Raw genomic sequence first — 27,388 nt, 5'->3', positions numbered from 1 at the left:
CAGATGTTCTGGTGGAGGGCCCTTGCCGTCCCCAGCGAGCACTTGGCCATGCACAGCATGTGCAGAGGGGTGTGCAGGCGTGTGCATTCACATGCAAGTGTGTGCATACATGTGCAAGTGTGTGCATACACGTGCATACACGTGCACGGCCCAAGGGATGGAGCAAAGTTCATTGCCGCAGGGTTCAGCTGAGCAAACGCGGTGCAGCGAAGGTGTGCCTGTCCTAGCAGGCTCCCCCATGACATCCAGCCCAGTCCTTGCACCCCCTCCCTCTCCATCCCTCTCCATGCCATTCCCTATATTCCCATTTCTCCCCTCTAAGAGCCTCCTTAGACCTCTCTTTTTCTATCTCAGAGATTTCTAGAGAGCCCTTCCCTTAGTTTAGTCTTCAGTAATTTCGGTTCCTGTTTCAATCTCTCTTATTTCCCTCAAGCGCCAGTTTAGATGTCTCATTTCAAGACACCAACCTGAAAAAGGCCGCTTTGCCCCTGGCCTCTATTTAAAGCAGCCGTTCTTGGTGCTTTGTGTCCACCTTTGAGAGTGCAAAAAAGGCTCCCCAGGGTCACACAGCTGGCTGTGCACGTCCTCATGCTGTCACCTGGAAAAGAAAACCTGCGTGCTGCTCCAGCCACGTATGTCTGGGCACCGGGGGCCAATAAGCCGTGCAAAATCCTCGTAAAGGTGCCATTCTCCACGCACGTTGCTTTCTCCTCCTGAGGAAACAAAGCTGGATGTGGGCGCTCTTTTATTAACTCCTGGCTTGCAGCCAGCTGCGCGCGTCGCTGCCACGAGCAATGAGCCCGGACGGCTTTTGGCGGTGGCGGTGATGCTTCGCCTGCAGCGTGAGCCCCTTCCCAAACCCTGCTTCCCCCTCCCAAAACTCCTAGGCACGTCTTGCAGCACCCCATGCTGATGCAGGGCACCAGAAGAGGGGAGAGAGCATTTGCTTCATTCACACACACCCCCCTCCCCGGTGCTTCCTCCGGGGGAGCCGTGGACGTTAACCGCTCGCCGTGATTTCCATAGCAGGTGCATGGGGGCTTCCCCCAGCAGGCCACCCACGTGTATTTTTAGTGCAAGCATTAAAGCAATTGTCTCCGGGCTCTGCATGCAGTGGGGGGGACAAGGTGGCTCTGAGGGGGTGGCTGGGTGTCCGCGGGCTCAGCTTCCCATTCTTTTTCGATTCCTATAATCCCATCCTTCCTTCAGCACCTCAGACCAGCAGCACCCTCTCGTCCCGCAGCGGTCTGCAGAGTTTCGCGGGCACTCCCCTTGCACACCCATCTGCAAAGGGGGCAAAACGCCCTCAGAGAGCTGGGGCACCCTCACCCCTTTCGCTTTTCACTGCCCCCACCGCGGATGGAGCAATCAGGGGGTCACCTGCCTTGGGTGCATCCCCGCTCTGGGGTCTCACCTCTCAGAGCAGCCTCTCAGCCAGGCTCTGCTACAACTAAATCCAGGGGTTATCCAAGTTTTTGGAGCAGCCTGGGGCCACGCTGCTGCTGCAAGGAGCAGGGTGGTTCTTGCCCATCCACATCTCAGCCTTCATTCCCACCCCGGGACTTCTTGCTTCCCGCACGCCTGCAAGCTGGGCGTTGCTGTAAATGTCGTTATAAATATTCCTTATCCTGGATTCATCTGTTGCATCCTGATGCAACGCACGCCGGTGACTTGTCCCCTCTTCTCGGTATTCAACAAGTCTGATTCGTGCATTAGTGACCGCACTCAGCAATGATTCAGGCGAACGAGCGTCAGTGACTTTGTCCACGAGGAATTCCCCGTCACAAGCTCACCAGCCCTATAAATAAGCGTCGTGTCCTGGGCTGCAAGAACCTCTGCGAGACCCTGACCCCGTGAAGGAGCACTGCCAGGCCTCCACGCCAACGGGCTCCGCTCGGCCCCGTGCCGCGGCACAGCTTTCCTCCTGGCTTGAGGACAAGGCGACACCTGAACCACCATAAATCTCACTGGGAAAATACATAAGGCGTTAAAAAAACGTATTTTTTACAGATTGCGTGGTGGTTCAGGACTCAAGGGCGTACTGAAATGCCAGATGTGCCCCATGGCCTGCAGTGCCAAGTGGGGACAGCCTCCGAGGAGCTGGAGAGGACAACCTGCGCATCCCCCTGCTGCAGCAGGAGGGGCTGGAAAAGTTCCGGCTACATCGGGGTCTGCCTTGTCCCCGCTGCCACCTGAACGGGAAAGGCAGAGGCAGCGCCCGGCACGAGAACAAAGGCTCAATAAGCACACGGAGACCGAGCATTATGAATTATTCTTCTTTTAATTTCACATGGTTTAAAATACGATATGAAATAAGGCTACAGTATATAAAAAACTCTCCAGCAAAATGATGTGCCAGCATCAGCAATTAAAACAAAACCAATCCCCTCCTTCTTTAAGTATTCAATGTAGGAGGGACTTTTTTTGTATCCTTTAAAAAAAAAAAACAAAAAACAAAACACAACACACGGACACACACACACATCGCTACATCTCTAAGCTACCTCAGCTCAGTTTTTTTAAAAAGCACCTGCTTTTTCCTTTTTTTTTTTTTAATCTTGCTTTTAAAATTTTTTTCCACTTTTAAAAAATATAAATTATATGAAAATACAAGTTGGAAAATAGTCGAACAGCACAATATAACAATCTCTTTTTTTCTTCTTCTATGTTTATCAGCTTAAAAAAAATCCCATGTGTAAAAACAAAACAGAACAAAAAAAAAACCTTTTTTTTTTTTTTTAACTGAGGCAGTTAATTCCTGGAGATATTCCATTATAACATATACGTATACATAGATTTATCATTTATTTAAACCTCTTTGGAATGTAGACAACAGCTCACGGATGTTATATAGACCCTACCAGAGAGCAGAGCACGCCAAGGAATCCAAAATTTGCGACATTTATGACGAAAAAGCAACCAAGCCCCAAAGCCTCGCAGAAAACCCCTCCAGAAGAGAAATAGGCAGGAGGTGGAGATGCTTCCTGCGGCATCTGAATTTTTTGGTGCTTACCGGGACCGTTTTTTGGAGTAGGTGGCGCTTTGGGAACAGATGTGGAGGTTAAATCTTAAAATATCTTTATTCTTGCCCTGTCGGGCGTTTCTCCAGAGCGATCTCGCGCTGAATGATCGCCCCTGGAGCTGGGTGGTCGTAGTGTGTAAATAAATGGATCTACACGTGCACGCTCACCGGGTTCTGGCCATCGTCCATGGGGATGGGATGGAGAGGGACAAGCAGCAGACGGATCTGCTTGCTTTTTGATCTGCTTGCTTTTTTTCCACCTTTTATTGAGGTCCCTTTCCCCCGATGTTCGAAATGACCCGTTCTCTGGGAAACGCACCTTAAAAAGCCAATTGGGAAAGGAGGGTCCCAGCAGGGCCGGGTGCTGCCTGCCGAGCCCCGGGGAGGCTGCTCGCCAAAGCCGCGCCCCCAGGGCTGGGCTCAGGCTCTGCCAGGGGACAAAGGGGACAGAGGAGGACAGAGGGGGACGTGCCCTGCGGGGGTCAGACACCGAGAACAGCAGGTCACGAGCAGGACACAGGAAATACCCAAAGCCACCAAACGCACTGGAGAGGTTCCACACCAGGAGACAGTTACCGACTGCCAAGTGCCACAGGTACCTGCCGAGGGCGAAGCTCAGCCCCGCGCAGAGAAACCAGCACAGGAGCGAGTCCCGTCCCTGGCAGATCTCTCATCCCTCTCAAACCCATCCTTCTGGTTCAGCATGTGCATGGGTTAACCAAATTTTCGTGGCCTCGAAGAAGAGGAGGTCAAAGAGGGTTTGGGTTCCAGCACATCTGGTTCGCACATCCCTCTCCACCAGTCAACATGCAATTAAAAAGCGGGAGAAAATAAAAAGGAACAAAAACGAAAACAAACAAATCTGCAGATTTCCAGTGTATAAAAACAGCACACAGCCCTCTCTGGGATGGTCTCTAGAATGGGAACAAAAAGTAGAGGAAAATAGTGAATTGTGAACCTGGCTAAAGGATGTCCCTAGGACGGCACTGCCCCTTTGCTGCGGCACTCGCACACAGGCTGCGATCCGGGGTGGCAAACGGCCATAAGAAACGGTGAGGAAGCTCTGGCTATGGGCTACTTCCAGAAAACAGAGCCATTCTCCACGATCTGCCCTTTCTAACCTTTAATCAGTCTTCCTGAGATCCCTGGGCATGGACTCTTGTGGTCGGTGAAACAGGTGCATTTTGGAAACCTTCAAAAAATCAGCACAGCAGAGCAGATGAGGGATTTCGCCTGGCAGAACGATGGGAAACTCTGTTTCCTTCCATCTGAGTGAAATGTCATCCCTGCTTTCTGCTCGAAGAAGGCACTTCAGCTGCAGCCGAGCACCTGATGGGCCAAGCACGGCAGGAGGCACTGCCCAGGGCACGGCGTGGTGCCACAGGCAGGACTTCTCAGGGCAGAAGAAGCAATTTCAAAGCCATGCTGGAGGTGGCCCTCGAAGGGAGAGCTAAGGGCACTTGGCAGCTGCATGCAAGACAGCAATGGAAAGCCTACAAAAACTGCTGGCTGCTGGAAACCCCACCCAGATGGCGTGCCCCGTTGGGGTGCCCTTGTGCTCCCCGCCTGCTGCATGTTGCTGTGCCATTGCACCATGCCCGCTCCTTGGCGAGCTGGTCCCTGCCAGGTAAAGCCCCGGCGCCTCGCTGCAGCTCCCCACTATCTACATTTTTCCTCTCTCCAGCTCCGAGCTGCTCCCTTCCATCTGCCCGCGGAGACCAGCTAAGTTTTACCTCCCAGCAGGCAGCGTCTCATCCCTCCTTTGGTGCTCCTTTCACCTTCCTCCCGTCCCCTTTTCCTTCCTTTCCGTCCACCCCGCTACTTTTCCGTACGCTCAGCGGGATGGTGTGCAGCCCCAGCCCCGTGAGCATACCCCACAGCCCCCCTTACCTAAGCCCCCGGCTTCTTCCCCCCTGCACCATCCTGCCCGCCCTCGCCTGCCGAGCATCTCCGGAAAGCCTCTCCCTGCCTCGCCCCCGCGCCGCTGTCTCACAGTGCCTCTGTGTTAACGCAGCTACCTAAAACACACAGATGGACAGACAAACAACACACAAAAAAAAGGTACTTTTGGTTCAAATGCATAATACTGTCTTTAAAAACAAAATGCCCAACAGCTCCCCAGGGCAAAAGCCCCGATTCTGCAGCTGGATCCGCACGGGTCCGGCTGTGGGGTCATATCTAGGTATTTTAACTTTTACTGCCCTGTCCTCTTTGTCACCTCGAGCCCAGCCCTGGCATCAGCCTCGGTTTGCTCAGAGCGTCCCAGGGACTGCTCGCTGAAGCTGGAGTTGCCGCTCTGCAGGCAAAGCAGCTGCAGAAGGCTCCGAGGACAGGAGGAGCAGCTCCCCCTGGGACCGATCCTGCATCGGTCTTGTGCGCGGGCAGGCACACGAGGCCTCTCGTTTACCCCAGAGACAACAGTCATATGCTTCATGTCAATCACACCCTGACACGCTTTGCAGGATCAGCCTTACAAAGGGCAGTAAAGAACCCATTTGCAAGGCCAATTTCCTTTCTGCATGTGCCCGGCCGGTTAAGACATACAGCAATAAAGGTAGAGCTGGTCAAAACGGGAAGGAAGAAACACTTCCTTTCGGTTTTTCGATGTTTTCCGGATTTTTTCCCCTCATCAATTTGTATGTTTTTCAGCTACCACATCCAAAATATGGGAATTTCTCCCCCGTGACCCCCCAAAAATGAAAAAGTTCTTGAAAGCACCAGAGTGTTCCTTGAGCGAAAACGCTCCCTGGAAAACGTGAAAGCCATTTTCGCTGCAAATCTCGGTACGTTTTGAAAAGCCGCTTTGTGCACAAAATGCAGCTGTAAGAAAAAAAAAGACCTATTTTTAACAGCAACAACAACAAAGCGCTGTCGGAAATTTCAACCAGCTTTATCAGCAAATGGCGGAGCAAAGCGCGTGGGACTCAAAGCGAGAGCGGCACACCCAGCCAGCATCCCCAGGAGCCAGTTTGGAGTTCATTTTCCTTCACATACGATTCAGAGATCACGAGTCGTAGCGCTACACTTCTCCAGTGGGGTCTACATAAACTTCTTTTTTTTTTTTTTTTTCCTCACTGTGATAAAACTCTCTGCTGGCATAACAGAAACAAACACACACAATATTGCAATACTGAGACCATCTTAGAGCTTAAGACTATTTAAAAAAAATACTGGCACAAAATTTAATAAAATAAAACTTTAACAAATTAAAAAAAAAAAAATGTCTTGATCCCTCCTAGCAAAAATTCTGCCTTTTGTATAAAAGAAGACAATCGACAGAAAGGCGATGTAACAAGAACGACAACGAGTTCTTGTTTTCTTTCCTATATTGCCCCTCCCCAAAGCAGGAAGTTTCACCCACTTTTGTTTTCCCTCCCCCCCGAAAAAGTTTAAAATCCTCAAATCCTTAGGAATACTGTCATTTCCTGAACTGTCAGTTTGTTGTGCCAACAGCACAATAACCGAAGGGATCCGTTTGTTAATAGGTTTTCTAAACAGCAAGGGACGGGGAGGATTTTTTTTTCTTTTTTTTTTTTTTTAAAGTGAGCTACATTTTTCTGGCTTTCTTAAAACTCAGAATTTCACCCCAAAAAAGCCTGTCTTGGAGCTTTCAGAAGAAAAAGGCCCATCCTTCTCCGAACCAAACTTTTTAGGTTTTGACGGAAAGTTTGACTCTTCCGCCACCCTCTCTCCCAACATCCTCAAAGCATCAGATCTGAGTTGCTCTTAAAAAAAAAAATAACGAAAAAAAAAAGGAAAAAAAAAAAAAAAAGACAAAGTCCCATCAACTCTCCAGAATGACACGAGGCCGTCGGCCACCCCAGCCGGCCGCCTTCACTCGTCGGCATCCGGCTTGACGTCCAGCATGGTGTGGAGCTCCTCCGGCGTGTAGCCCAGCAGGCTCTGCAGGTCGCAGACGAAGCGGTAGACGTAGCGCTTCCCGGCCGTCTTGTGGATGATGTTCTTGTCGTAGTAGTAGCGCAGGCCACGGCTCAGCTTCTCGTAGTTCATCTTGGGCTTGTTTTTCCTCTTGCCCCATCGCCTGGCCACCTGGGAGAGGGGTGGGGAGAGTTCAAGAGGGGAAGGACTGCATGGGATGGACAGGGAGGGTCTTTCTGGCCTGCTTGGGCATCCTTTGGCAAGCAGCAGTGCTGGCCATGAGGGAAGGGAGAGGGCTCTCCTCTTCCTCAGGATAGACTCAGGTCACAAACATTAAAATTTAGGAACCCCCACCCCCCCCTCCATCGATCAGCAGAGCAGTGAGGAGGCCTCTACAATGGTACAGAAGCCAAGGAAGGGAACGAACAGCCCATCCATTTCCCAAAATCAATGGGAAGCCCCAAGTCCCACCTGCACACCTTATCTGAAGAGTTCTGTCACCACGCCTTTCTCTAGAGTTACAGCTACTTCCCACCAAACGTGGGCGTGCATTACTGCTCCCTACATGTATATTATTGCAGCCCAGTTTTTAACAAGTTTCCAGCTGGGCTCTAATTCATTGTTTTCCCCTACATAAGACCAGAACAACGTGACTGCCCCAAACTCAGCCATGAAGGGTGGAGAGAAGAATTATCCTAGCAAATATTTCAGTGGCATTGGGGCTGAGCACTGAATTCCTGGGTACTCTACCTCATCTGGATCGGAAAGCTTGAACTCCCAGCCATCGCCCGTCCAGCTGATGAAGGACTGACAGGACTTGTCAGTGAGCAGTTCCAGCAGGAATTGCCACAGTTGGATGGGTCCGCTGCCTAGAAAGACAAAGGAAACATGAGACATCAGTGCCAGGAAAGCACAGCCCCTTCTATCCTAGCCCAAGGCGGAAAAAATCGCATGCAAATGGTGCTCACTGGAAAAAAAATAAAAGCTACCAATGAGAAAAGAAAAGTCAGTGGCTGCAGGGCAAGATCTGGGCTGGGATGACAACTTGAGAGTTAAATCCTGCAGGTAAAAGAGCTTCCTATTTGCAGCAAGAGCTGAATATTCATGCACTGGAATGCTTCACTTCGAGTTACATAAATAGGATTACTTTTCTGGCACCCAAACAGCGAGCAGTCGTTGTCTTGGCACAAGAGCACCACCGCTTCCTACGTGCCAAAAACCTCCTGGCCATTGAATGAACTCCGGCAGACTCCTGCTTCCCGACCTTGACTCTTTGCTCCGTGGCTGTTTACGGAGATAAAGGGGACCCAGGTATGAAAATTATTTGGCCCCTTTCCAGGGCGTGTTGCTGCAGGCACGGACTGCGCCGGCTCACGGAGATGGGCAGGGGCTGGCGGTGCTGGCAGGCAGAGCTCAGCCCCGCGCTCCCCGGGGCTGCTGGTTCTCCTTACCCAGCAAGGCAAGAGCATCCCTCGCCGCTGATGTTCAGCCTCTCTTTACAACTCCACGGTCTCCCTGTTCCGCATGGATGCCAATTTTGGCCAGCAGCAATTTGTCTCAGGGTCCCGGGCCCAACACACCTCATGTGCAGTAGCTGGTGCACCACACTGAGAGACTGAGGCTTCACAGCCTGGTTTTGGCTGGATTAATGGTTTATGTGGAGTGATTTAAACAAAAAAAAAAAACAAAAACACTTATCTCTTCTGTGCACTTGTGTCCCAATCAAAGGTAGAGGAGAAGCCCTCAAGCCAAAAGCTCTTTGATGAGCAACTTTCAACTGTGGCCACAGCCGAAATATTGCGCTTAGCTCTAGGGAACGTGTTCTGGGAAAGAGTCTGAAATGTTTCAAATGGAGCTTAGAAAATCTCAGTAATAATAATGACAATAATAATAATAAACAGAGCCAGAGGTTAGAGGAAATGATTTATCACCAAAAAAATAGCGCTGGATTAGGATGGCAGGCAGGATGGGGTAAAGCTGCCTGCTGACAGCAATGAGAACAAGCTTCAAGCAGGGAAAAAAGTTATTTACTCAGAAAAAGGGATGGAGAACAGCCTAATTTCCATGGATGACAATGGAGACGTCAGTGCTGTGGCTGCAGGATAACCCGCTGAAGGAGGAGAGGGGTGTTCCCCCTTTTCCACAATGTTTCAAGTGACTCAAAAAGCAGACAGGCTGCTAGAGAGCAGGAAATGACAGAGCCGGCTCCAGGACAGGCGCACAGGGATCGGGGAATCACCGCGCACCGTCCAGCCCTCCCCAAGGGGCGTAGCTCTGGTTTCCCCTAAGAAATCCCTACAGATTTTGAGGGCGCTGGGTCCTCCGCCAAGCCACAGGGCACAAGTAAACCCCGGCTGGCCAGCAGCATCGCATCCCTGGTACCCCAGCCCGGGCTGCGGGCAGGACAAAGCGGAGGGCTCAGCATCTCCGGCTGTGAATGAGAAGGAATTGGCAGGGAGAAGCTCCAGCCTGCTGTCCTCAGCTGCAGCTTGCCCAGAGGCTGACTCCGAGACCTCCGGTAGGGGCGGAGGCAGAGCCGCGTCGCACCGCCCGCAGCAGAGCAAGGGAGGAAACGCAGCTCACGCCTTCGCCTCACGTCCCAAATGGAAGAGCCAAAAGCCTGGCCCGAAATGTCATCACATCGCAAAGTCTTGGCCTATTTACAGCACCAAGCCCTACGTACAGGGAAGCTATTGGGCAAGAGGGTATTTCAGGCTCCTGGGGCCCTCCACGGGGAATTGCAGGTGAATTCATGCAGGGACAATTTCTCATCCCATCTCACTTTACACCAATCCCCTCCACACGTAAGGAGAGCAGCCGGTGCCAAAACCAGGATAAACAAAAACAGTCCTAGGGAGCAAGACCGAAGCACAACCAGGTTTGTCACCCTGATTTCTCTCTTGCCCAGAAAAACGAATACTCCTCCCCTAACATATAACAGATGGAAACCCACTGCTTGGGCACCAGCTTCGTGGTGAGCAAATCCCTTCGAAAAATCCCCTGGGCCACCCTGGAGGCTTTCGAGGTGTCGGGGACTCGATGCGAGAGGCGCCGCTACGCCCGAGCCAAGCGGCCGGTGCGGTTCACGCGCGGTGCCGGCGGCTCGGCTGCCAGCTGGCGTGGGGAGGTGTTGGGAAACCCAGCGATTCCTCGCCCTCTCTGCAGCGAGCGAGGTAGGCTCCTGCCGCCGTGCCGGGCGCTGCTCCGGCGGGTATTTTGGGATTTTGAAGGAAGCGGTGTAATGCAGCGGCTTGTGCCTTGGAAGAGGGATTCCCAAGGTCTATTCCTAGCCGCCTGTGGGACTAGTGTAAAACCCCAAATTCCTCTGTGTTGGACAGGCAATTATGTCAAGAATGTGTTTACTGCACAGCTCGCAGGCATGTCTCAGCTCCTATAAACACACACCCTGCCAGAGGGGAAGGCAGCGGAGGCCCTGCAGATGTGCTGCCGCTGGGGCACGACGCCGAGATGTCAGCGGGGCTGACACGAGGTGGCAGGAACCAAGCCCCAGCACATGCCCAAGCCTGCGTGCCCGAAAACAGCGCTGGGGAGACCACGGGAGCGGCGGCGTCAGCGGAGGAAGGAAAAATGATCAGGGCAGGGGTGCTGGGCGGGCCCGTGCATGGGCTGGTTGGGCAGAATAGCTGCAATTAGCGCTGAGAAGGCTATCTTCAGAGGGTAGTTTCTTTTGCCTGCTCTGCAGCGAAGCAAGGTGCAGGGAAGTGTTTCTCCCACCACCTAGGAGAGGATTTCCCCGTGGCACTTAGCTTGCACAGAGACATCCACCCACCCACAGCGCATCCCCAGCGTGACGCTGCCGGGCTCGCCTCCGCGCCCTGAACCTCCACCCCCAGCAGCTGGGAGCAGCGCCCATTTTCCATCCCTTCTGCTTACACTCGTCCTCCCATCCCCAGCTGAGGCTGGAAATCCCCACCCAGATGCCCGGTCCAGCTCCCTCTGCTGCAGAGCTGTGCCAACGCCACCATGCCAGCGTAGCTCGCTGACTTCACCCCACCAGGAGACCTCGTTGCCTTGCTCATCCCCAAAACCAAACCCCCTGATGGAATAACTCCTGCAGCCTTTTCTTGGATGCAGCCCCAAGCGTGGGGTGCAGGGACACAAGCCGCCCTTTATGGTGCCGGCCCCGCCGTGCACACCCAGGGACTTCCCAGACCAAGCCGCCCGCCCCGCCGCGACCCCTGGCACCCGCGGAGGCTGCTAAGAATAGCGCCCGCCCGGGGGGCTCGCCACCCTGCAGGGCCACAATGGGGACCCTGTCTCGCCTCGGTGGCACTGAAGAGGGTCCTTCAGCAGGGCCCGCTGGGGAGTGTCACACCACAGGAATTCTCCCACGTCAGGGGGAAAATATGCCTCTCATGCTGGATGACAACCGGCCTCTGCTCGGGCTGAGCGGTGCCTCCTCGGCTGGAGCTGCACCAGTCCTCCGAGGTCCCCACAGCATCCTCGGACAGGGCTGGAGGTCCCCTTCTGCCTTCTCGCCCCTGGCTCCGGAGAGGGGTTAAAACTAAAGTGCACCGTCTCCAAAATCCTGCCAGCCCTTCTGCAAGAAGTGCTTTGCTAGCTCCAGCCTTTAACCCAAACCACGGGCTGGGAACCTAAGAGCCCCCCACAGTGTCAAATAAATGTGGTTGTGACTCTGAATCCTAAAATTCGGACCTGGAGAAGCCTGCCCGTGTCAGAAGTGACTCCTAAACCTTCTGAGAGCTGGAAGTGTTGGCCCTGTTGGGCAGCCCTTTGTGGCAGCGCCTGGTTTTTATACAGACTTTAGGAGCCTCTGCAGTGAAGTGCAACCGCTGGTGTCTCCAAGGGCTGGGCCAGAGAGGGAGGGGACAACCGAGACAAAAATTTGGGCAGGTCTGAGCTGGTTTTGCATTTGTGCCTGTAGCAAGTGAGTCTGGGGCAGGCGATGCCTCAGGCCCTGGTCCCAGCCCAGCACACCCCTGCCGGCCACTTTCCCCGCCGCCGGCGCAGACGGGCTGCGCACCGTGCACGGGAGGGCCCGGCCCCAAACGCATCACCCTCACCGTCTCTCGAGCCGGTTTCACACCCCCACCCCTCTCAACGGCCTCTGTTTGAAAGAAGGAAAACAAAACAAAACAAAAAAAAACACTTCAAAAAAAAAAAAACACAGCACACCTATGCTTTGCGCTCTGCGGTTTGTGGTTCCAACCAAACACAGCGATTGGGCACAGCAACATCTCCAAAACAGCCTTCGCCTCCGTCTCTTGCCCACCTTGCCCAAGCCCCCCGTGGCGCCGACGCAGTGCCGGGGTCCCGAGCCCCCCGTTGCCGTGCCAGGCAGGGGACCGCAGAGCTCGGCCCTATCGTCGCCGTGTCGGCCCCAGCCCTCGCCCAGCCCGGTCACACCACTGCCCAGGGCAGGTTTTGTGCAGGTCAGGGGACACCGGGGTGCAAATCAAAGCATCTCTGAGCAGCAGGTGTGAACGAGGCGGGGAAGGACCCAGAAAGCTCCTTCCCTCCACGTGCTTACGGAGCAGCCAGATGGGCCGCTCTGCGCTATTTCGGCTTTCCTGAGCCGTCTCCTCCGCCTCGAGGAGAACCACGATCAGCCCGGCGAAGCACGAGGGGCTCGGTGAGCTTCACATCTCCCTCCTGCCGGTGGTCCTGCCGGCATGAGCTGCCGTGCGATGCCCCGAAGGGGGCACTGAGCAGCAGCTGCTGCTTTGCTCTCGCCTCCGGGCTGCTGTGAAGCTGCTGAGGGGGCTGCAGCAGCGCTGGGGAGAGCTGAGCTGCCGTCACGGTCGGGCAGCGGTGCGTGGGGCTGATTTCACTGTCATTTGCACATGTCTGGCAGGTGGGGCAGGAGCCACTGAACCAGCCCCGCGTCCCACCCTGCAGCTCGGGAAGGGCTGCGGGGCCCGGACAGGCGCCGTGGGGGAGGCAGAAAACCAGCAGGAGCTGCTGCTGGCCACGCTTCAAATCCCCCTACTACAAGGGCAGGTACAGCACAGGACACAAAATGAGCGAGCTAGCACCATCGCCTGCACCTCCCGGGCTGGAGGGGCTGTTGTGTTTCTTGTGACTGCCGGGGCCAGCTGCCTGCACCTCCGGGTTGCCCTAAGCAGAGCTACAAGCACCTAGGGTGCTCATGGAGGCACGCTTTGCAGCAGTGCGGAGCGCAGGAAGGAAGGATGCTGATGTTTCTAGGAAAGCAACTGCACAGACTCTGGATGCCAAGGACACCCGGATCTCCGGAGCACAGCAGGAGAGGGGCCAGGAAAGCAGCTGCTGGTGGATTTTTGGATGCCCACGAGCGCAGCACATCTGGGGAGCTCGCTGGCTGGAAGCTGCAGGCCAGCAGCGTAAGCAACGAGAAGGGAAGAAGCAGCACACAAGCTCTCTTGAAAGAGACCCACTTTCTTTGGCATTAGCTCAACTTTCTTGCAAAACAGCAGCTGCGTGCTTTCACTTCTGTGTCACAGATAAGCATCGCTCAGAAACGGAGGCCTGTCGAAGGCACGGCTTCGGGCTCTGCACCACAGACACTTGGGACAGGGCAGACGGGTTTACCCAGCACGTTCGGGCCGTATCGACACAGTGCCACGAGCACCGATAGCGGGGCTCGGGGCTGGACCCGGCCCAGGCAAAACCGTTAGCTGTGCGGACACGCTCCTGGGCGCTCGGGCGAGATAGCATCTCAGAGGGGTCGGCTATTCCCAGCACTACTTTCTGTCTTCTCTAAGGGCAGCATGATAACGAAGATAGCATCAATCTGTCGCTAAGAGAGACAGTCAGGTCCTGTGTGATATTAGCTGGGAAGGAGGCATTAACTCTCTAGGTGCTGAGATTGTCTGTAAAGGCTTCAGCAACTCCCTAGCCAGGCCCGTAAGAAAGGACCACATTACACGTGCAGCACTGGCCCTGCAAACAAGGGATTGAGCTCTGCTTTGCAGTCACCTCACCCTGCTCGTCCCTCTTTCCTCCCTTCCCCTCCCAAACCCGAGGGGAATCGCTGCGCTCCGCTGGTTCGGCTATTTGGGGCAGCACGTTGCAGCTCAGCAGCAGGGCTCGGGCGCTGCGGCAGCGCTGCGAGACGGAAAGCCCCAGCCTGCACAGCCGGTGCTGAGGCCCTGCACGCCCCAAAGCCAACACGCACATCTCGGCTCCAAACCCACGCAGGTGCTCAAGAAAAGCTGAAAGCAACTCAGCCCGGGGCGGCGACTGCCAACGGCCACAGGGGCGCAGGGTCTGAACCTCCGCTGGACCTGCACCACCGGGAGGACAGCAGCACAAGTAGGTCAGAGGAGTGGAAAAATAAACACACGACAGAAAGGCCGAAGACCGGTGCGGTCAGACCCACACCACGGGCAGCGCTCTGCTCTGCTACGCCCCGTTGGTGTTCATCCGCCAGGTCTCACAAAGGATCGGGGCGGCTTGTTGGAGCCAGCAGCTTGCGGGATCCGGCTACAGCGCAGCCCCGGGCAGGGTGCAGGTGGCAGGGAGGCAAAGCTGAGCTCGCTTTAGCCCAGCTGAGCTCGGGTATGGAGGGATCTGTGTGCCAGCGTGCACCTAGCACGAGCCACCCGCCCACGCCGAGCGCTGTGCGGCTGCACGAACCTGCTCAGATAAGTCAACGTGAGACCTAGCACATCTGCCTGCAGAGCAGATGCGTCCTGATGCACCCCGGATGCATTCTCTCTCCGTTTCCTAGGTCATTTCAAAAAATAAAAAATAAAAAAAATCTGGCTCATTGTAAGACGCAAGTTGGCCAAGCCCAAGGGAGGCTGCCCCAAAACCCGAGGCGTCCAGAGATGGCTCTCCCTGCAGCTATGGAAACTGAAGTTCACCAACTCCGGAGCAGTTACATTTCTCCTTCAAAAAAAGATAAGAAAATTGCATCAACCTCTATCTGAGCAACCATGGCAACTTGTTAAATTAGGTCAAGATGTGGGGGCAGATAACACAGCTTTGAAAAGCTGCTTGCGAGCAGGGTGAAGAACACATCAAACGCAAATGGCGCTTCCGCCAAAATGCACCTTCTCACCAAAGCATGCGCCTCCTAGGGCAGATACCATCAGCGATCTGCCGCGGCTGCGATAAAGCACTGTGCCACCTCCCAGGGCCGCGGGCAAAACAGGCACGGTGACAAAACCCGAACGATATCGTCAGGTGCCTAACGTGAACCCAGAGGCCCTGGAGATGAAGGACGCCGTCTGCCAGGCTTCGCCCTCCCATTTGCCCTCTGCGAGTCCTAAAAGGCTCACGCTGAGACACGGTGGTGTGTCTCACATGTGGCGTGTCTGCTGGGTGCTCCAGCAGGCTGGCGACGGGATGCCCAGCACTGGACACGTGCTCAAGGCATCACCTGAGTCAGGAATGGGAAGCAGGGGTCTCAGGCACTTTGGGGTGACGCTGGGCTGGTAACCCCCTGCTCTGCTCGCTTGGAGGCTCCACGGCCTCACCAAGCTGCACAGAGCCCAGACTTCAAGTTCCTCTGCTCTAGCCACTAGACAGCACTTCCTCCCCTGAGTGAAAAGCAAGTAAAGCAAGTTAAAAATAAATAAATAAATAAAAAGAAGAAGAAGCCAGGAGTTCTGCCTGAGAGTCCCCACTGTCCTTGCTCAGCTGGCCCAGGAGAGGTCCAGCACTTCTCCATGGACAGCCTCAATGTTATTTTTTTTGCAGAAATATGCTACTGCAAAGCAGTTTCCAGAGGGCCCGGTCCTCCTATGGTCTGTAAGGCAACATGTTCTCACTTGCTCTTGCTGTGACCTGCTTTCACAGCAGCCTGGCTTTGCCTTGCACCCACGCTGGGCTCCCTCCGCACAGAAAATATAAGGTGCTGACAGGTCAGTAGGCTTTAAAAAGGGACAGAGGACTTCCCTGGAGTCACACGTCTGCAAAACTCATCTATCCAAAGATATTTCTCAACGGTGAATGCAGGCAGTGGCGGTTTCAGCACTGAATTACTGCTTAGCAGCCTCCGGGGCAAGCAAGAAGTGCTGCGACCCAAGGATTTGCAAGTGACCGATGTTTCTGGAAACCTCCAATTTTCCTTTCCCCCATTTCAAGTTTCTCAAGTGAAGCAATGAAAAAAACTTATTGATCATGTCAAAATGCTTGGGCCGAGGGATTATCTTCCCAGCTCAAAACAGGGTTTGAAATGAGGCAAGGGAAAAAGTTACGCGGCGCAGAGCATTTGGAAGTGTGCTCTGGCGCTGCCTTAACTGAGGTCTCACTTTCCTGACGGCAAGAGTCCAAGGACACTCTTTGGGGTGCTAACACCCCCTGGCAAAACACCGGCTCCAGCTTCGGCTCCTTGTTGGCAGAGGGAGGTGGGAATGCAGCCTCCCTGCGGGGGCAGCGCTTCTCTTCCAGGAACCAAACAGGGAGGGAAGCACCCAGCTTGGGCAGCACAGCTCCTACCTTCGCCAGTGCTTCCGTGCCTCAGTTTCCCCAGCTGTTGAAAAGCAACCAGTGCTCCTGCCCAGGCACCGTGTACCCCAAACACTTCCACAGCCCTGGTGAAAGGCGTTATCAGGAGAGAAGAGGAATAAAGAAGTGCGTGGAGTGCTCACCGGTCTCTTTTCTTATGAGCATCAACTTCTGTGGCAGGGCAGAGGACGGCGTCTGGGGGCGTAGCCCCTCCTACTGCTCGTGCCTCTCCCTTCCACATCCCCCAGCCAAAAACCATTCAGGAATGGCAGAGCACACTTTTATTTTGCATAGACCTGGTCGAAACTGGCTCATTCAGCAGGCCAGGCTAAGCGTTCTTTCTAACTAAAGCTATAGCAACAAACCACTTCCTTTTTTACACATAGCTCCTAAAATTATCTCTCCACCTCTCCTCCCCTCTGCATTTACCCCCAACAAAAACTAGATATCAGCCCTAAGACGAGCCGTGCGTGGGAGGAGATTTCAGGGACAGTCGCACCTCAGGATCTGCTCTGAACCTTTTGATGATCTTTATCTGCACAAACTATTTCCACTGCTTGGCTCCTCTGCGCCACAGCTGCTACCAGCTGGGGCAGGAGGGATCAGTATGAACAAGGGAGAGGAACAGCCAGGAGTCTGTCCTACAAATTCTACCTGCAATTCAGGGAAGAGATACGGCACGGAAGGACTGGAAAGGATTATCCCAACATTAGCATGAAGCCCTATACCACTAGGTTTCTCTCCGTCGAGAGAAGAGATGGCCAGATTGCTGGAGGGCTGTCACATAAAAAGCCAGAGTTTCTGTGGTCTATCACCTTCTCATCTCTCCCAGCGCAGGGAATGGAAAATATTTGGGTCTGCTTTGGCACTGTCCCATCCCTGCCTCTCACCAACACAAAGAGCAGAGCACAGTCCCTCCTCGCTGCTGAAAGGGGATAAGATCATTTTGCATCACGCACAGCAGTGCTGAAACGCAGCCACTCCTGCCTGAGGTGGGAAACCACAAGCACGTGGCCAGCACGTTGCATAAAAGTGGCGGATGGGGAAACAAAGGCTCTCTAGTACTTTGTGTTCTCAACAATAGACACCAGACACCAGCTCCTACCAAACTCAACCAGGAGGCATCCAGGTGTAAACGAAAACGCAAGGCATCGATCGCCCCGTGCTCAGCTGTGTCCTCGACCCTCCGTGAGGGCTGGAGTGCCCACGCTCAAAGGACAAGCACCTTTGGGGGGTGCTCTCAGGTGTGAACACATGCATGTGGTTGGGACACCCCAAAAACCCTCACTCACAACAATGCAAAATCGGGCAACCCAAAGACCCTGGAAGCTCTGCCCTCCGCTAACGGAGAGGTTCTACCCGAGGTGCTCAGCAGGGAGGTGGTCTCCCGAGGACCGTGACCCTACCTGTGTAGCCAGCGAGGGCAGCAGCAGGAATGACAGGCTTGTCCTTGTTCATATCGGCCCGATCTCGAACATAGTCCTTGAAGGTGCCCTTGGGCTTGTGGTTGGGCAGGGCGGCGGGGTAGTCCTCCGAGTCAAAGCTGTCGTAGGAGGGGACGCGCTGCAGGCTCTGGAAGGAGGACTGGCTGCTCCAGGACTGCGTCAGGCGGTCGCAGCTGTCGTAGCTCTCTATGCTCTCAAAGGAGTCCTGGCCGCCCAGTTTACCTGGGGAGAAGGAAGGGCACGTGAGAGGTGCTTGGCCAACACCGGGATGCTCCAGCTGGCTGTGGCTATGAGCGGGGTGCTTCATTTGCCCGTGGCACAGGCAGAAGGCAGCCAGGCAAACGCTGCTGTCACGCTGCACCTCACACCCAACCAAACTCAAAAGTAAGCCCTGTGTCTGGGGTACCTTTTTTATCTTCAGAATTCAAAAGCAGGGCAATCTGAGCCCTGGAAAAGGTCAGGCAGCAGAGCAAGGCAGGCAGAATTTGGGGAAAAGCCCAGAGTCCTGACTCTCTATCCGAGACAGACGCCGGGGGCTAACTGGAAATTGCCCTCCCTTTCAAAAGGCAATGGCAGAGAAATAATCCACTTTAGACAGATATTCGGGGCTTGGTTCAGGTGCCTAAACATGGGAATTGCAGGGCCTCTTGCTCTTATTGCAGACCCGTATCTTTCTGCAGCAAGCCCCATACTGAACTGCCAGCCCTGTGCAAGTGCTCCTCAGGCACGTTCAAGGGCACCGGACACCCGGCTTCTTGACTTTTCACGTTTTCTACAAAACTCTGCAGCAGCCTTTTATTGCCATATGTTACAACCGACTTCCACCTTCAAATCCCCAAGCAGCAGCAGATTTGATGGAGGAGGAGAGCAAAAGGCTGAGAGCTCAAACAGCTATGTTTCCAGTTCTGGTAAGGTGAGCACAGCTGGCTTGTATCAAGGCTACTCTCCGGGGTATTTTTAGTAAAGACCAGAACATGAGAGGCCAGATCCTTAGCAGTGCTATGCTGATTTACACCCTCTAGAAAACAGCACAAGTATACCCTCTGTACTTAAAACAGAGAGCTAAAAAAGGATCCGAAGAACAAATTGAAATTGCTCTCTCTGATCTCCCTTACGCTGACGATTGCTCAACATCTTTACTGACAAACTAAGAGTGCAACAGGATCATTCAAGTTCACTAATTTCCCAAACTGGGCTAAAAACAGCTGCTGGGATTGTGCAAGAGCTCCTGGAGAAGTTTCCATTGGCAGAGCTACCCGCAGCTTGGGCCCAGATATTAAATCACAGGGGAACAGGAACGTGGAAGGACGCTGGCACGCTCCCCCAAATATTTGTTGTGCTGTAGTTCGAAGAGCACTTGCTGCAAAAAGGCTTAACTACTGTGGGTGCAGAGCTGTGCCAAAAAGTCAGCTCTGCCCTGATTGCTGGCCTCGGCTACAGGCATCTTCCCCTTCATCCTAAAAAGATGCTCTCTCTTCAACCAAATCAATTAGTCTTGTAAGCCTGGGATTCCAGCTTAGGCTCACCTTCCCCTTAGCATGATTTCATTAGACTCAGCGTAGTCTAACATCCAACATTTCCCCTTAAAGGCCTTCCTGGTAGTTACTTCTAGTGGGTCCGCACTTCAAAACGATTCTCCTGATAATATCCACGCTACATTTATTTATTTAATTATTTAAGGATTTCACAAAATGTACTTCAATCACTTCCTGAATTCTGTAAGGCGAAAATAACACCATTTTGTGCACGTTCATTGGCATAACCACTTCCCTGAGAAGTCTTGGGGTGCGATCCCTTTTAGAAAAGGAATTAAAAATCTGCCAGATGAACAGCTTCAGTGCCGGGGACGTGACTTGTGCTATTTCACTGAAAATTCACCCAAATTTGACCTAGCTGTGAGCTTTTGCAAATCACGCCTTGCACCTACTCAGGAGAAGTTTGTTAAGAGTTTGGCAGCTATGCTTTCCAACCAGACGCCTTCACTGATAAGGCAGAGTGAAAAAACTCCCAGGGAATCACAAAATTAGCTCCTGCTGCCCACACAAAGAAAGGCGAAAGGCGACTGTCTGGAAAACCTTCACCCTGACTCTTGCTTAAGTGTTTGACTTTGCGACTGATTAACCTTATAAAAGAGTGGAAGGTAAATGTGAATGTAAACATAAATAAGCCGGACTCTGGTTTATATTAAGGCTTCTTTATACCACTCTGGGAGTATTTATGCCACCCAAAGGCCCTTCTGGGTGGCTAAAATGTAGTGTTAGTGTAAGCATGGCCAGGGCCTGTTGCATTTCTTCAACCACAATCAGTAAGTCAAAGTGTCTGCTAAAACCAGGGGCACTTGGTCCCCAGTGCCAGGTTAAGGTCTCTTTCTTCCTTCCCTTAGAACCATTTTAGGCTTTCCAGTAGGAACAGGCTGAAGGCATAACTGCAAAAGCATTCCTGAATCCTTGCATTTCAATGAGTATTATTAAAAAATCACAAATGTTAAAGAAGAATTCAAGAAAAGGGAAAGGCACAGATGAAAGATAGCCAGAAAAGCAATCCCGGAAAGAGAAGCTTACCTAGAATTATACCACTACCCTTTTGATTCACTGCATCATCCAAGTCACCTCTCTCATATTAACACTCAACCAGCAGAAGCAGAGGTAATAATACAAATAATAACTTTCCTGTCATTAGCTCTCCCAGCCTTGAAAAAGAATGAGCAACATAAAATGAGCACCGCTGTGCAAGGCATATGCGATGCAGGCCTGCAAAGGGGCTCCAGCTTTCACAGGGAACCAGCACATCTTCAGCTCTCGGTGCTGGATGAATGAATGGGTTTAAATATTCAACATCAAACCCGGCTCACAGCAACACGTTAGTATAATGAATTTTAGGCATAGGGACATCTGGATTCTATTCAGGGCGCGATCGCAGGCAGGTCAGATCTCTTCCCCATGCCTCAGGTTCCCTACCTGGAATCAGGAGATAATGATACCCCTTTGTAAGTGACTTTGAGCTCTACGGATTAAACTCTTTCTTTGAATATATACTGTGAGCCAGATCCTCAGCCTCGTTTTAAGCAATGTAATTACAAAATAGTTGGGCATCTGGGCCCCATGTGTTCAGAATTTAATATTAATTGAAAAGGCACTTGGCTCAGATCCTCAAAAGTGTTTAGGTGTTTAAAGCCCATCAACTCAAACAGGAATCATGTACTTATAACTCTTTGGAGATGTGGAGTTGTAGCACGAGGATTCAGAGGTCCTTCAGCTCTGTCATTGACCCAACTCGTGACATCTGAGTCTCCTAACAAAGCATAATGCTTGGGTTCACTGGAACAGATTATCTGTTCAAGCAAACAGCCATCAAACTCAACGGAGATAATGGATAAAGACTGGATCATCAAGTGTAAAACCTTTCAGAGCCTCGGACAGTAACTCCTGATGAGAACTTGTGAAGGATTTGTGGGTTTTTGCCTGGTCTCCTAGGAAAATGAGATTTATACAACCACACAGCAGTCTGTCCTCCCTAATAACACCTTAAAGCCTATTTCAGCTTCACTCAAGTTTGACATCAAAGTACAGAGCCAGAAATGCTACATTTTCGCAGATGTAAAAACAGGCAGCAGAGCAGAGACAAGGAAGACCTTCTTGTTTCCCCTGGAGTGCAAGGCAGGGAGGGCTCAAAGCCATCAGGGAATTATCTGGGAGTTCAACCCCATAAGAGACAAACGTAGGGAAACAGCTTCACTACTGACATCGCACGGCTCCCTGTTGGATTTGGGCCCCGTCAAGGACTATCTCTACAGAGGGGAAGGCAGCATTTGTAGGTTCATATAAGTAGAGAGATCAAGAACCCAGGCAAGCCCTGGGAGATGCCCAACTGTACCTCGACTGGCACGCCCCATGCACATGTTATCTGGCGTTACCACTTCTTGCTTGATCGTGAAGTAGTCTGTCTGCAGGGAGTCCGTCTGGACGGGGTCACGCAGGATGACTGAGGAGTAATCATTCTCGTACTTGAGGGACAGAAGCTCTTCCGAGCTGATGGGATGGAGGGTCTGGTAGGACTCTGTGATGAAGCTGGGCTCGGAGAACTCGGAGGGAGGCACGCACTGTGCATGCTCGATGCCATAACCTGTTGGCAGGACGGGAATGTCAGAAAGCAACGCAAACACGGTCAGCTTGAAGAAACCAGAGCACTGCTCACTGCCCCTCCAGTCTTCCACAGCACAGTAAGATTCAGGGTCTGTGATGCAAGAGAAGACTGTCTTTGGATATAAAATATCTGGCACAATTGGGAAATACTTTTGAGTGAGGCTTCTAAAAGCTATATACAGATGGTGCCTTATAATTGCAGTGATTTAAAAAAATAAGACATCATTAATTACACTGAAGTCCTCTCAAGCAAGCTGCTAGTGGGAGAAGCTGGAAAACCATGAAGAGCATACTCTCAGCAAAGAGCTATGGGTAAGAGAAATTTCACTGATGACTGCAATACATGAGTAACTTCCAAAGTCACCTTCCAGAACCTGGAATCCCAATCCAAGTGATTTTGTTTGTTTGTTTAGTTGGGGTTCTTTTGCTGGTTCATGAAATACATTACAAATCTCAAATACTTTTCTCTTAAAGAACATCTCCAAATCAATGGCAATGGGAAGTGCAGGAGTTTGGACTGATAACTCATCTCTTTCTTCGCCAGGTTCCTACCTAGCAATCCAGAATTAAGCACCACATGTAATATTACACCTGGAAGCACCACAACAATAACAGTAAGTGAGACTTACTAATGAAGTAGTCTGAAGTATAGCGGGATTCTGGATATGCTGCATTCACTCCGTTTGCGGGATACGGTTTTATCTCTTCTGCAAAGAAGAAAAGGAAGCAAATGTCACATGTCCATAGACATACCATGCCTTGCAAAACGTGCTGTAATGCAGAGAGGTCGAAACTTCCTAAAATGCTCCTCCCAGGGTTAAACTGGGACATTCAAAGGAACAGAAGTGCACAGTTAGGTGATGAAATCCCACTGAAAAATGCACTCGATGCATTTGGGCTCCTTTGGGAATTCTTGCTGGAGGCATGCACAAATTTAAACAAAACAGCAGAAACAACAACCTTCTCAATCAGTGGCTCCAGGTGGTTTTGAAAAGCTAGTTAAAAATTAAAGAAAGCACGGAAATTATTTATTGTCTGTCTTTCTTTTAAGGATTGTTTATTACAGTTACATGTATGAGCTCATGAAAAAAAAAAAAAAAACACCATACAAGGACAACTGTTTTCCTGAAAAAGCCCCTATTTTAGACCAGCAGTAGGTGTGAGCAAGTGAGTGGGTAACGCATACCAAACCAGCTCCTACCCTAAATTAGTGCTAATTCCCAGCCTACACGGCACCTCTACCTTACGCCTGATGGAAGCGGAGGATCCCATGCTCAGAGCAGCTTCACCACCCTGTCCATTAACCAGCTCCTGATGCACACGCCATAGGGAATACATGGGCAGCACCGCAAATTTTAACCTTTCTATAGGCGTGATTCACCCAGAATGAGCAAATATCACATCAAAGCACCGATTCTCTGCTTTCCACTGCTTTTTCCAAGAACTTTGGTACTCCTGGGCTTGGCGCTGAATTTGCTTTCCCATGTAAAAGCCGCACTGTTCCTCCCCTGACCAGTTTTTCCATTAACACCTTACTCATTCCAGCACGGCATGCGGGCAGAGATACCAGCATGGGAGATTTTATTTTCTTTGCAGAGGGTAACAAAAATAATAAAAAAAAACCACGGACAACTCCGGGTTATGTTTATTTCTGCTGAAGCTAAAGAGAAGCGAACCGAAGATAACGCACGTTTGCTTGCAAGGAGCCTAATTTTGGCCCTCTCTCCTGGGGATTGCAGGGTGGAAAATATTCTCTAACAAAAGGAGGTTTTGTGCAAACAGAGAGACCTAATGAGAAATGCTCTTTTCCTCTCCCCACGGAGTCTGCCAAGGGGCAGGGTGGGTGACCACAGGGAAAGAGAGCAACCTTCAGCTATGCTTACAGTCAAGTGGAGGGCACTGCTGACTGCTGGTAACTGAGGAGGTTATTTTAGGAAGAAATTTGGAAAAATATGCCTGAAAATACCCAAATCCATGCAGGGAAAAGTCGCCCATCTGCTGCCGTTTTTAAACCCTGAGCAGGCTGCGGTACATGAGTCACTCTCTCGGAAAGAGCTCACAAGGGAGGCATGTTAGCAGGAGGGACAGCAAGGTCACAGCCTGTCCCTGCATGACCCCACTCCAGCAGTCACACCACCACAGGTAATGCCAAACATCGAGGGGTTAACCACCGCTCTCAGCACCCACACCCCTGAGCGAGGATGGTGGGCAACTGGGGAAGACGGGAGAGATGGGAACTGGCCGGTTGGACATGGGCTCACCAACACCGTGACACTATAGGTGAGCCTCAGGAAACCTTGAGCTCTTCGTGTTTCACATCCCCAGCTGCAAAGCGGAAAGAAACATCTGGTCTCACAAGAAGAGCGATGTGGCAGTGGCCATTTTGCACAGTTTGTTTGCGGAACACCAGCACAACAGAACCCAGACCTTGCCTGGCCTTTGGAGATGTAACAAGTAAGACAAGTCCCATGACTTACAGGCAACAGGAATTAGTCCTTGGGGTGAAGTTGGTTATTTCCTGGAAGCCCTTCTCAGTTACTCTCCAAATACTTCATAGATATTGCCCCTCTGGGAAATGTGTTAAGAACCCACCATAGAAGCTAAGGCTCAGATAACTTACGCAAGAAGTGACAAAGTCACCAGTAAAACAGAACATAGAACGGAGGTTTCTTGTTTCCCAGGGCTATGCCAACAGTGTTGAGACAAATAAATTGTCTTACTCTTTTTCATCCTTCTGGAGGAAAAGCTGCAATAGGTAGAAATATTCCCAGCATCTTTGTAAAAGCCCTTATCTACCTCACACCTTTTGCATCCTCGTAACTGCAGCATCTAAGCACCCGCATGTGTCACTGCTGTCAGGAAACGTGATCCCTACTTTACAGTTAGCAAAACTGCAGCACCAAGTTCATCTGCGTGCCTTGGGGGATCTGCAGGAAGAGCAGGGCTGGGAGCAAACCCAGCCCTGATGCCTCAGTCGGTACCTGCAGCACATCGCGCTGCTGCGGGTTACAGCACAGACAAATGAAGGAGGGTTGCAGGAAGGCAGAGCTGTGTTACAAGCTCTGGCTTACAGCAAGTAGAAATCGGACTGACCACAACCCTTTGCTTTGTTTGGTTATACTGCTTGCTGTTGATATAAGCCCTCATTAAAAATCATGCAAAACGAGACGAACTGAACAGATACGGAGTCAAACAAAGAGCAGAAAAACAGCCTGTCATGCACAGAGCCTGGGAATAGCCATGTTTACCTTTTGCAAACCACAGGTAGCAGTAAAATTAGTAATCAGCAATTAACATCCATCTGTCAATGGTTTCCTGGAAGGCATAACTTTGTTTCCCCTCCCCTTCCTGTCACCAATACAGGCCCACTGACAAGCACGCAGGGTCAGCACGGCAGCACAAGGGATATTCCAGGAAGGCAATTAGCTCTGCACAGGAATGAGCTAGAGAAGGACCCAGATCTGCTGCTGCTCCTGCTCATGACTTGGTTAAAGGTCTTAAAGATCTTCACCCACTCTTTAGGAACCATCCTAGGTGGGAAAAGTGTTGCTTCTGCATCCTTCAGCCACACGCCATCAAAATCAACACCTAAAACAATGCATATGTCCCCTACCCAACTCAAATAAATAAATTAATGCCCTCAAATGCTTGCAGGTGGCTTCTGCCATTCCTTCCTGTGTGGGACACAGCCACTCAAGCTCAAAGCCATTACACTCATGAGACATAAAACAAAGAAAAGCCGCTTCCAATTGCAGCTGGGAAATTAGGGTGGGATTTTGGTGATATTGTTGTACTTAGTTGCACTGGAGGAAGTAGTAAAATTCACAGCAGGAGCTGAACGATTTGAGGAAGAATGCCTTGGAAAATCCCACCATCGTTTCCAGGCAGGCAGAGCGTCCCTGCCTGCTGTGGATCCCGGCCAAGCGGCCGGCGTAAACACCCTTCCTCTTTCAACAAGTGCCAGGATTTGCACTGCCCATTGCTGGTTGGGATGCCCATTTGAAACCCTACTGGAAAGCTAGGCTTTCAAAGACGCTTTTATTGGGATTGCAGTCCAAGCTGAACACCTCATTGCACAGCCAGATTGTAAACCAAGCTCCTTGGAAAGGCCCAAAGTCAGAGTAGCCAGGACCACATGAGCTGTTCACCTTGGAGACCCCAGGACTCACCTTTCTGCAAGATCTCCAGATGCTCCCAAAGGATATCTCCCACAAAGTCAGGCGCTAGCTCCAGGAAACACTCCTTGCCCAGGGCACAGAGGGCAGCACCATTCATGCAAAACTTCTGGAAATCCACTCCCTTCAGGCTGAACTCGTTCACTGCCCACATCACCCAGTCCCGCACGTGCGTCTCCGTCCACTGCTGGGGATCTGCACCAAAGGGTTGTAGAAAAGGTTCACTAACAAGCAAGCACAAGCCATTTCTCCAGGAAAACAGGACACTAACAGTGCTACAGGTGGATAAGCACCTGCACAGCCTCATCCTATAGAGACCGAAAATCAATTGGCAAAAGGTCAATATGTGGTGGGGGAACACTGCACCTACAGCCAGGTTGGATCAGCCCTATCTGCAGACTTATTTCATACAAGGAATGAGCTTTGGATTTGTTTGGGACTTCTAATAATCCTGACACTTCTCTGACTCCTTTTTCCACCCACATCTTGCTTGGTTTCCCTGTAATCAGCCTCTTGTAAAGGGTCCCAGCTGCTTTTCCATACAGTGGACACGACTTGTAAATAGAAATCTCCCGAGTCTCAACAAAGTGGCAGGAGCAGTCTCGCAGCAGAGGTTATCTCACTCCGTTAGGACAGACAGGCACAGTCTGTTTGATGGGTACAGCTTGCAAGCGGTACTGAGAGGTTTGGCCCCCGTGTCTGGATTTTTCCAGCTGATGCTGCCTATAAACGAGGCAATGCTGCACGGAGGGAACCAGTCAAAGGGGTGGCAGAGGTGGGGAAGGGCATCCTGGGGGGAGGACATGATCTCTGTGTCTACCACAGCTGCTCACCAGGAAGCCGTGTCTTACCTTTGGGGATTCCCAGCCGCTGCTGCTCTTTCGCAAAGCCGCTGAAGGTGGCTTTCAGTGCCTGAGACATCATTTCTTTGCTGCTGGGAGTTAACAAAGGCACATCGGCACATTCCATATCTGAAAAAAGCAGGAGAGAAAAACGGTCATAAGGATTGGGAAAGACAACAGAAGTCCTCACAGTACTCTGTCCTTTGGGTTGTCAAAAAGTGAGCAATCCACTCATTTTTTGCTCTTGAAGTTTTTCACACCCTCCAGCGCAAAATCTAAACCCTGAGAGTCCATTGGCAGACTTCTTACACACAGAAGAAAAAAGAATCGCATGCTTAAAGGGCACAGACGAGCCCTGTCTGGTAAGCTGGGTTACACGGTGCATGTGGTCTCCCTGCGAGCCAACCACAAATGCGCTGCTGGAAATTTGACGGTGGTATCAAAGACCAGCACAGACAACAGCTTA

The 27,388-nt window shown here is 51.7% G+C and overlaps 1 protein-coding gene across 12 annotated transcripts in view; it reads right to left on the bottom strand.

The window, feature by feature from the left end:
- Nucleotides 1-2,265: 2,265 nt before the first annotated feature.
- Nucleotides 2,266-27,388, bottom strand: part of ETS1 (ETS proto-oncogene 1, transcription factor) — a 77,340-nt gene continuing 52,217 nt past the window's right edge. For all 12 annotated transcript variants that reach the window (XM_080568001.1, XM_080567995.1, XM_080567998.1 and 9 more), the window contains 7 exons: nt 26,932-27,051; nt 26,075-26,275; nt 22,535-22,612; nt 21,637-21,885; nt 17,725-17,985; nt 7,652-7,770; nt 2,266-7,072 (listed from right to left, as the gene is read on the bottom strand). In XM_080568001.1, the coding sequence (XP_080424127.1) occupies nt 6,857-7,072; nt 7,652-7,770; nt 17,725-17,985; nt 21,637-21,885; nt 22,535-22,612; nt 26,075-26,275; nt 26,932-27,051 (1,244 nt within the window). In that variant the 3' untranslated portion in view covers nt 2,266-6,856. The remainder of the gene's footprint in view (nt 7,073-7,651; nt 7,771-17,724; nt 17,986-21,636; nt 21,886-22,534; nt 22,613-26,074; nt 26,276-26,931; nt 27,052-27,388) is intronic.

The sequence above is a fragment of the Anser brachyrhynchus genome (genome assembly GCF_964034855.1).
Source record: "Anser brachyrhynchus genome assembly, chromosome: 25".
Taxonomy (NCBI): Eukaryota; Metazoa; Chordata; class Aves; order Anseriformes; family Anatidae; genus Anser; species Anser brachyrhynchus.
Note: the sequence above shows the minus strand (reverse complement) of the source record. Positions and strands in the feature narration are given on the sequence as shown.